Source organism: Macrotis lagotis, chromosome X (assembly GCF_037893015.1).
Source record: "Macrotis lagotis isolate mMagLag1 chromosome X, bilby.v1.9.chrom.fasta, whole genome shotgun sequence".
NCBI lineage: Eukaryota > Metazoa > Chordata > Mammalia > Peramelemorphia > Peramelidae > Macrotis > Macrotis lagotis.
The window spans coordinates 670,125,141-670,134,810 of record NC_133666.1 but is presented as its reverse complement, the minus strand read 5'-3'; the positions used below and the strand labels follow the sequence as shown (position 1 = coordinate 670,134,810).

Genomic DNA, 9,670 nt, shown 5'->3' with positions numbered 1-9,670 from the left:
TGTTGGTAAATTTTTATGACCAAATCTTTACTAAGATTAAAGAAAAATCCCTCAAAACACTCTTCATATAATGCTTTTGGGTGAAAAGGGGTGCAGGGAGTCTACATCTTGATGGTCAGAGAACAGAGTCCCCAGTTTGGGAGCCAGGTGCCTTGAGTTCTAGTCCTGCCCTCAGCAGCTAACTGGCTCTGTGACCTTGGCAAATTAGCTGGCCTCTCTGGGCCAGACTCCTCATCTGTAAAAGAAGAACTAAGACTAAATGGACTCTAATATTTCTCAAGTTCTGAATTTGTGCTAAAACCTTTCTCTGTTCTGAAAATTATTGTTCTAAGCCCCTTCCCAGCCCTGACCTCTGTTCTAAGGTCCTTCCCAATCCTGAACTATGTTCTAAGCCCCTTCCCCACCCTGATCTGTATTATAAGCCCCCTCCCAACCCCAAACTATGTTCTAAGCCCCCTCCAGCCCTGACCTCTGTTCTAAGCTCCCTCCCAACCCTGACCTGTGTTCTAAGCCCCTTTCCTGCCCTGATCTGTGTTCTAAGCCCCATCCCAAACCTGATCCGTGTTTTAAGACCTCTCCCAGCCCCACAGTATCAGTGAGGAATGTTGGAGCTGGGTAGATATTCCCCAATAGCCATGTCTTCGATTTACCCAGTGAGTTGTTAAGCAGAGCTGGATGAGGCCTAGGTTATCTCACTTGCTATGCTCTTTAAGACTGGAGAGCTGTTGGGAGTAAAAAGAGTTTCAGGCTGAAGGCTGAGAGAGAATCACTCTGCCTTGGGCAAAGCGGCTGACCCTGGGATGCAAGGCCGGCCACCCTCTCTGGTCCAGCTGCCCATTCCTTTGGCAGAATGGTGGCTGGAGGGAGGGGGAATTGCCAGCGTGTGTTTGGAGTCATTTAACAACAGAGAGCTACTTTCAGTCTGCACACCCCCATCCCAGATCTGTCCCCCCCAAAGCCCCCTCAGAGGGAATGAAGTGAGGGCAGACACAGGGCCCCTTTACATCTTCCCTTTACCAGCTTGACCCACCCTGAATGGCCTCCCCCCAAGGACCCTGATGACTTGGCCTTGGGGAAGGGGGAACTCCCGATCAGTCCCCCCATTGCATCCACTGATTCAGTCCCTGTCATTGCTTCTACTGATGGTTTCAATCATTCCCTTGTAAGTACGGGGCTACGGCGTCCTCCAGCACCTGATCCGGATTCAGCAGTTCAATCTAGAGGGAAGAGATGAGCCCGAGGGTCAGTGTGAACTCTGGAAAGGTGAGGGAGGTGCTGACCCTGGGAGCTGAGCTGCCATCTAAAACCTCCTGCCAACCCGACCTGTCCTGGCCAAGGCCAGCCCTGAGTTCTCTAACAAAAGGCTCTTGTTTCTCCCTTGGGGCCCACCCGGATTTGGGTGTGTCCTGCCTCCTTCCCTGTGGGAGGAGGGATGGGACTGAGCAAGAAGAGAGGTGGGTGACTCTCCTGCCAAGGCCTTGCAAGGTAAGTAGCCAACTTAGCAGCTGGGCTTCTGAGCCCCAACATTTGGGGTCCTCCCCAGAGTGGATGTGGAGACAGGCCAAAGCACCTTGTGGTCTGATACACATAAATTGTTTGATCCTCACAGCAGCTCATGAGGGTGTGATTTGTCCAGGTCATAAATCTGTCCTCTTAGGTAGGATTCGAACTTAGATCTTCCCACTTTCAAATCCAGTGTCTCAATCACTCCCCATGCTGCCTTCCCACCTTAAAGGATCATAGCATCATAGGCCAAGGGCTGGGAAGGGCATCAAAGGCTGCCAAAACCAACCATCCACCTGCAGATGAGGAAACTGGGGACAAAGGACTTGCCCAGTGCCCCTAGGCAATAAGAATCAGAGTCTGGATTTGAACCTAGGCCAAGGTAATGCCCATCCATCCCCCTGCATGTACCAGGTTATGAGGTGGGCAGTATACTTGTTGTGTGATAGGGCTAGAGAAATGAAAACGACTTGCTCCGGGTCTACAAATTGAACCCAAGTCTTCTGGGAGGTTTTGCTTGTTAGACTGTCCCACTGTAGGATCTTGATTTTCCTGTGTCCTGGGAGGATTGCTACAACCTCCTAAATGTATGGATGCTCAGGCAGAAAGGGGGTGATAGAGAGAATGACTCCTTCATTTCCCTTACAGCACAACTTGGGTGCCATTTACTAACCAAGACCTTTCCTCACCATGGGCATTTTATCTTCTTTTAAAAATTTTTTATTTAATGCAATAGGGTTAAGTGACTTGCCCAAGGTCACACAGCTAGGCATTAAGTGTCTGAGGCTGTATTTGAACTCAGATCCTCCTTACTCCAAGACCAGTGCTCTATCCACTGGGCCACCTAGCTGCTTTGGCATTTTCTGTAAACACCTTTGTCAAATTTGGTGTCCTTTCTATTGGTACTTGTGTGTGTGTAAATGATGAGGCTGAAAATGTTTCTTCCTTTGTTTTTGAACTCCCACCACCCAAGAGCATGCCCGGTACATTTTTATGGTTGGGGTTGGGGTGGGGGAAGAAGCCCAGATCTGGGATTTTTATCCCTCTAGGGAACTTATTTTGAGAAAATTTTCTCCATAATGCAGACTGCCATCTGCTTTGCATCATAGAACCTTAGAGATCTATTTAGGCCAAGTTTGAGGGGACAGGGAGAGGTTAAGGGAAGTCATCCACAGGATTACACAATCAGAATTTGAACCTAGGTCCTTCCAATCTCTATATGGTATGCCAGGGTTCTAGGGGCTTAATAGAATGTTGGATTGATGCTTTTTTGGAAAAGGAGGAAAAAAGAGTGGATGCATGTAGCCAACTGACCTTTGGAATGGGGTACTGGGTGGGTTCAGGAGCTTCATCTCGACCAAAGTCGATCATGGTTCCACATTTGGGAATATCATCTACCCAGAAGCCCTCAAAGAGTTGCCCATGGTCCAGATAGAAGAAGCGGCCAGTCCCATTCTTCTTCCCATTTTGCCAGAAACCTTCATAGCGGTTTCCATTACCTGTGGAGGAGTAAAGGGGAGAGAAAGAGTGCTAGCCCAGCCGGCACTGGATTTGAACCTAGGCCCTCTGGATCCAGATCCAATATCCATCCATCCATCCATCCATCCATCCATCCATCCATCCATCCATCCATCCATCCATCCCACTGTACTAGGGTGTGAGGTGGGAGTATAAATAGTTTAAATCCCTCTTTTGTATGATGGCGCTAGAGAAAGGAAAAGGACTTGCTCTGGGGTCTACAAATAGAACCCGGACCTCCTGGGGCGTCTTTGTGTCATTTTCCCATCATAACTGATACAGTTTAGTCGAAGAACAGCTGGTACCGAGAAGGTAAGTGAATGTTGAAGGAAGAAAATACTATTTGAATTTTATGAAGGATGATTCTGGGCTGAGGGGGGAGGGATGGAGGGAAGAAGTACCAGACAGAAGGGGGAGGCTCCCGACTGCCCATCTAGGAACTAAGACCTTCAATAGCTCACTTCCCTCTCCTGAGCAAGGTGTAGTATCTGAAGGTAACTACCATAAACAAAAATGTGTCTGAGGAATTCAGAGAAACCTAGAGAGACAGACCTCGGTGAACAGAGGCAGAGCAGAGCAATCAGAACCAGAAGAACAGATTACTCAGTGACCACAATAATGTCAAGAAAAGCAACAGACCAAGACTAGGACACATTCATTTTCAGACATTACCAATATGTTGACTTGTTTGCTTGAGTGTATTTAGCAGTTACAAGGGAGAATGGAGAGGAGATGGGGTTCATTGGGAAGTGAAATGAAAATGAGATTTTAAACTCAGCAATAAAAATAATTTCACAAACTGGCGCAGGATCGGAGAAAATGTTGGACTTAAGAGTCAGAAAGAACCTGTTTCACTACTTGTGTGAATATGGCTAAGTCACCTAAACTATAGAATCTCACTTTTCTTAAGTGTAAAATAGGGGTGATAATACATGTAATACCTAGGCTTGTGAGACTCAAAGATCATGGTTAATTGAGCACTCTGCAAAATTTTAAAGCATTATTTTTTTTTCTTTTTGACTGGGCAATGGGGTTAAGTGACTTGCCCAAGGTCACACAGCTAGATAATTATTAAGTGTCTGAGGCTGGATTTGAACTCAGGTCCTCCTGACTCCAGGGCTGGTGCTCTATCCACTGCAGCACTAGCTTCCCTAAAAGCATTATTAAGAGCATAGAATTGAAGGTCTAAGCAGGAATTTTTAATTAGGGTGTCTGTTTGTGTGTGTGTGTGTGTGTGTGTGTGTGTGTGTGTGAGAGAGAGAGAGAGAGAGAGAGAGAGAGAGAGAGAGAGAGAGAGAGAGATTGTTTTTAGGTACATAAAATACATGGGATTACAAAGGAAGCTAATTAGATATCACCAAAAAAATTTTTTTAAGCTCATGACCCCCCCATCCTATATCTAGAAAGGACCAAAATGACTGTCAAGTGCAACTTCCTAATTTTATAGATGAGGAAACTGAGACCCAGAGAGATTAAGTAACTGAAGTCTTTATCTAAATGGCATAAAGGAGTTTTTTAATTTTGGGGGGGGGGTTACAAGGCAAATGGGGTTAAGTGACTTGCCTACGGCCACACAGCTAGGTAATTATTAAGTGTCTGAGGCTGGATTTGAACTCAGGTCCTCCTGACACCAGGGCTAGTGCTCTGTCTACTGCGCCACTTAGCCACCCCATAAAGGATGTTTTCAAAGAAATATAGGTATAATTCAAAAAGGATGAGTAGTTTGTTCACATAGCAAAAGCAAAGATGGCCAATGGATAGCATGAGGGCTTCATGGTAACCTCAAAAAAAGGCAGGAGGCCTGAAGGAAGCCCTCTAGTACAATGGTACAACTCAGGAGACAATGTGGATAAGAACTGCCTAGGATGGGTGGGCATGGATAAATTGGAATCTGCATCTTTGGAGAAAGTGTTCTTCACATGGATGAGATCACGGAATGTTGGGTATGTTGGAGTATACATTCCCTTGTCATCCAATTTGAATAGTCTTTGTTGTTGGGACATGCTGAGCTGCCAGATGGCACACATATTTATTTGACTTCTGTTGGACAATTTGGTAAATGTATAATTTTTGAGAATGAACTCACTAGATGTGACTTACTTAGGCGGAGCATGCCCTCCCCTTCTTTCTGGCCATGACTCCACTGGCCCTCGTAGATGTCTCCATTGGCATAGTACATGCGACCCCAGCCACCTCGAAGGCCATCTTGCCACTCTCCTTCATAATATTCATTGGGTCCAAAGTATCTAATGCCATAGCCCTGCAAGAGGCAGAGGGGTCAATCCACCTCAATATCCCTTCAATCGACAATTAAGAATCCTCTAAAGTCCATGACCTAGTGAAAGAACAATAACTCCCATTCTAGAAATGAGAAAATTAAGACCAAGAGGGCATTATATGTCTTGCTCACTGGGGTCACACAGAATCAGAATTTGGTGGGGTTTTTTGTTTTTGTTTTTGCAAGGCAATGGGATTAAGTGACTTGCCCAAGGCCACATAGCTAGGTAATTGTTAAGTGTCTGAGGTCACATTTGAACTCAGGTACTGCTGACTCCAGGGCTGGTGCTCTATCCACTACACCACCTAGCCTCCCCTCTCTTCCACCTTTTCTTACCATTCATAATAGCATGGGAAGTTTTTAGTCTGTAGGAAGCCTAGCGGTACCGGAGAGGCTATAACAAAGGCCCCCATCCTAGAAAATAAAGCCAGGAAATGAGAGACCTAGGGTGTGGGTGGCACCTTTTAGGGGAGCAGGAAGGAGAGGTTTCCTAGCCCTCCCCCGGTTTCAGGGTAGGAGGAAGACCTAGCCCCATGGCCAACTTTGCCTCCCTGTATCTCTCTTTTCTCCTGCTTCCTGTTTGATAAGGGTTTGGTTCCTGTGATATTGAGGGGAGTTGACCCTGAGGTTCCCTCTATCACCCTCTCTCAGACCTCTTCTCCTTGATTTTTGAGTGCCTCCTCCTTTAATGTCGGGGTTGATTTTCCCTTAACCTCCCCAGATAAAGCAGCAGCCTCTGCAGTCTCCCCAAGCCCAGTCTGGCAGCCCTAGCCCTCTTTCCCTTGAACCCCTACTCCAGATCTCCTCTTGCTGAGGAACAGTTCAAACTCACAGCTTTTTTGTCGTTTTTCCACCAGCCAGCGTAGACCTTCCTATACTTATTCTTAGAGTCAGGAAGACTGAGGATCCCATAACCATCTCTCTTCCCAAACTTCCATTCTCCATGGTAGATAGCTCCACTTTTTTTCCATCTTTGGATTCCTTTTCCTGATGGGAAGAAACACCAGACATGACTCAGATTACCTTCCTATCTTCTCCCTGAAGGAAGTGTTTCCCATTTGGACTTCAACTGTGATTTCCTTACCCAACACTTCTCTGAACCTGTTTCCTAGTTCTGAGACAAAGTTCAACAGAAAAACCCTACTTCCAAGGTCAGTATTCCCATTCCTTGTCATTGGGCTCCCCTAAGATGCCAAACTGGTTTATTTTCTTGGAGATAAGAGTCCAGAGAAGAGTGCCTAGGGATTCAGGATATCTGAAGTTGGTCAGACCTGACCATGTTAATCCCAAACTCATAGAATCCACTTGATTTCCTAAAGACCTAGCTTTCCAACCTCATTACACATTATTCCCCCCTTCCTGTACGCTACAATCCAACCAAACCAACCTGCTTGTGATTCTTTACCTTCTACATTAATTATCTTCCATCACCATCCATGCAATGAGCTAGTCACTATTCATGGGAAAACCTTTTTTTTCCCAAGACTCTGTCTCCCTGAATCCCCAACTTCCTTCAGGATCCACCTTCTTCTTCTACAGATAGATTTTTGTGACTCCTTCCTTACCTCTAGGCTCTGGTAGTGCCCTCTCTCCCAAAATTACCTTGTAACCCAAATTTATTTGTGCCTTTGAATGTATAACATCTCTGGGGGCGGCTAGGTGGCGCAGTGGATAGAGCACCGGCCTTGGAGTCAGGAGTACCTAGCAAGCCACTTAACCCCATTGCCTTGAAAAATCTAAAAAAAAAAAGAATTTATAACATCTCATTTTATCATCACAACTACCCTGGGAGAAGGGAATTCCCTTATTCCACGTGATTGCCCCAAATTCACAAGACTAGAAGTGTTGGAGGTCAGATTTGAACCCAAGTCTTCCTGAGCTCCAAGTCCAGCACTACTAACTGCCCCTTATTTTGTATACTGTATTTTCTTTATAGGAGGAGTCTTTATATATAGGAGTCTTTATAGACTCACCTAAGTAAATATCTCCTCTCTTGATAGAATGTCAGCATCCTGAGGACCCCATGTCTGGTGTCTCTTCCTAACAGGGAAAAGGAATCCAGACATGGAAGTTTGGGAATAGATAGTAAATGGGATCCTCAGCCTTCCCGTCTCTGAGAATAAGTTTGAGGGTCTCCCCTGGATAGTGAGAAAGGGTCACAAAGCTGTTTCAGTGATATCTGTATGTCCCCAGCACTTAGTTGCTACACAGCCCAAGGTCGCCTTGCTCAAAGATCTTTATCTTATCCTGCCCAGCCCAGGAGGAAGGAGCGATTTTTGAAGGGCTCTACTTCCTAGCATCTTCCACAGAACCGAAAATCTAGAACTGGAAGGGAACTCAAGAGGCCCACCTGGTTCAACTCCCTTATTTTACAAATGAGGAAACTGAGGCCCAGGGAAGTTACACGACTTACCCAAGGTCACACAGGTAGGAAGCTTCCTCCTTTACCTGTTAGAAATCCATGTGAAACATAAAAGCTAGTTATAAGGATTCATGATTGCCAAATTGGGGCCCATACTCTAGTTGATATGTATGTGAGAGGGGCTTTGTGTGCCAGAAAAAATAAAATTAATTGACAGGCATTTATTAAGCATCCACTGAATGCAAGCAGGGCACTGTGTTTGATGCTGAGAATACAAAGACTGCCTTTTCTAGAAGAGCTGTTTTTTGGTTTTTTGCAAGGCAGTAGGATTAAGTGACTTGTCGAAGGTCACACAACTAAGTAAGTATTAAGTATCTGAGGTCAGATTTGACCTGAAGTCCTCCTGACTCCAGGGCCAGTACTCTGTCCACTGTGCGACCTAGCTGCCCCCAAGCTAGGAAAAACTTGAGGCCAGTTTTGAACTTGAGTCTTTCTGCCTCCAGACCTCTTAATCATTGGAGTCTGCGGATATGGTAAAAGGGACTTCCCTGAACCTCTGACCCTCGAGAAAATGGGCATGTTTTAAAAGTCTAAGAGCTGGGGTGGGGGGGGCAGCTAGGTGGTGCAATGGATAGAGTACTGGCCTTGGAATCAGGAGTACCTGGGTTCAAATCCAACCTCAGACATTTAATAATTACCTAGCCGTGTGGCCTTGGGCAAGTCACTTAACCCCATTGCCTTGAAAAATCTAAAAAAAAAGCCTAAGAGCGGGGGCAGCTAGGTGGTGCAGTGGATAGAGTACCAGCTCTTGGAGTCAGGAGGACCTGAGTTCAAATACAGCCTCAGATGCTTGATAATGACCTAGCTGTGTGGCCTCGGGCAAGCCACTTAACCCCATTGCCTTGAAAAAACAAAAACAAAAACAAGTCTAAGAGTACCTCCAGAGTCAAGATGACCCCATTGGCCATTGGTTTTGTCAGTTGGGTCCCTGGCCTCATGACAATCATCAGAAGGTCCTTACCGTGTTTCTTGTTGTCTTTCCACTCCCCAACATAGCAGTCGCCATTGACAGCATAAACCTCATGTCTCAGGCCTTCCTTCTGGGCCTTCCTATCCCATTCAACCCACAAGGGTTTAGAAGTCTTGGTGATCTTAGTGATGGGCATGGAGTTCTTAGCTTCAGTGGAGGACCTGAGAGAAGGAGTGGAAACATGAAAGAAAGAGGGACTTGTCTGATGTCAGATTCAGTGTTTGCTTGGGTCAAGGGTTTGGGTCCGGGGACTATTCCTAGATGTCAATTATTAGATAACATCAAGACGTCATTTCAAGATGTTTTCAGTCCCCAGGGGCGATGTACTGCCCACTGGTACCTTCTTCTGCTTAACTGAGCTCATCCTGACCCTTCAATCCCTTCCATGGGAGCAATGATGACACAATGGATAAGCCAGAGTGGGTGGGCTCAAAGTGGGGATTGTCATGGTATCAGAGCCTTGTGTCCTTATCTGGTGTCCTACAGCAAACCCTTGGTCCCTGGGAATCAACAACAGGGGCTGGAAGAGGTTAGCTGTAGGGGAAAGACATAGACAGGGAAGAAGAACTAAATTAGGGATAGACATGATTTGGGATAGTGGGGCCAGATATGTTTTCTGGGACAACCCTTTTATGCAGGTCTCCCAGAGACTTTAGGCAATCCCATGAAGCTCCAGACAGACCAGGAGAGGAAGTATTTGGATTTTGGGGGTCCAGGTCTGGGGCCCCATGTCTAAGAGGATCTTAGTAGCAGAGATTCCCTGGGATCTGGGAAGGGGGTCCTGAATGGGATATCTGTAAGCAAACTGGAGCCATATTATCTTCTGTCCAGATTGGGTATGGGGGCAGTAATGGAACCACCAAATGATGACATAGTTGCAAGGAATCTTAAATGGGAGAATGTAAGAGCTTGAAGGGACCATAGATTGCAAGAGCAGAGCCCAAAGCTGATCAACAGTACCAGGAAGAAGCAGAGGCAA

The 9,670-nt window shown here is 46.1% G+C and overlaps 1 protein-coding gene across 1 annotated transcript; it reads right to left on the bottom strand.

Moving 5' to 3' along the window:
• On the bottom strand, positions 1–9,055 carry LOC141501542 (MORN repeat-containing protein 3-like). Its single transcript, XM_074205604.1, has 7 exons — positions 8,683–9,055; positions 6,132–6,286; positions 5,122–5,281; positions 2,818–3,002; positions 1,031–1,217; positions 651–722; positions 1–235 (listed from the first exon to the last, which is right to left on the bottom strand). Exons 1-5 carry the CDS (start codon positions 8,825–8,827, stop codon positions 1,149–1,151), a joined length of 714 nt encoding a protein of 237 aa, XP_074061705.1. The 5' UTR covers positions 8,828–9,055; the 3' UTR covers positions 1–235; positions 651–722; positions 1,031–1,148.
• Between the last annotated feature and the right edge of the window lie 615 nt (positions 9,056–9,670).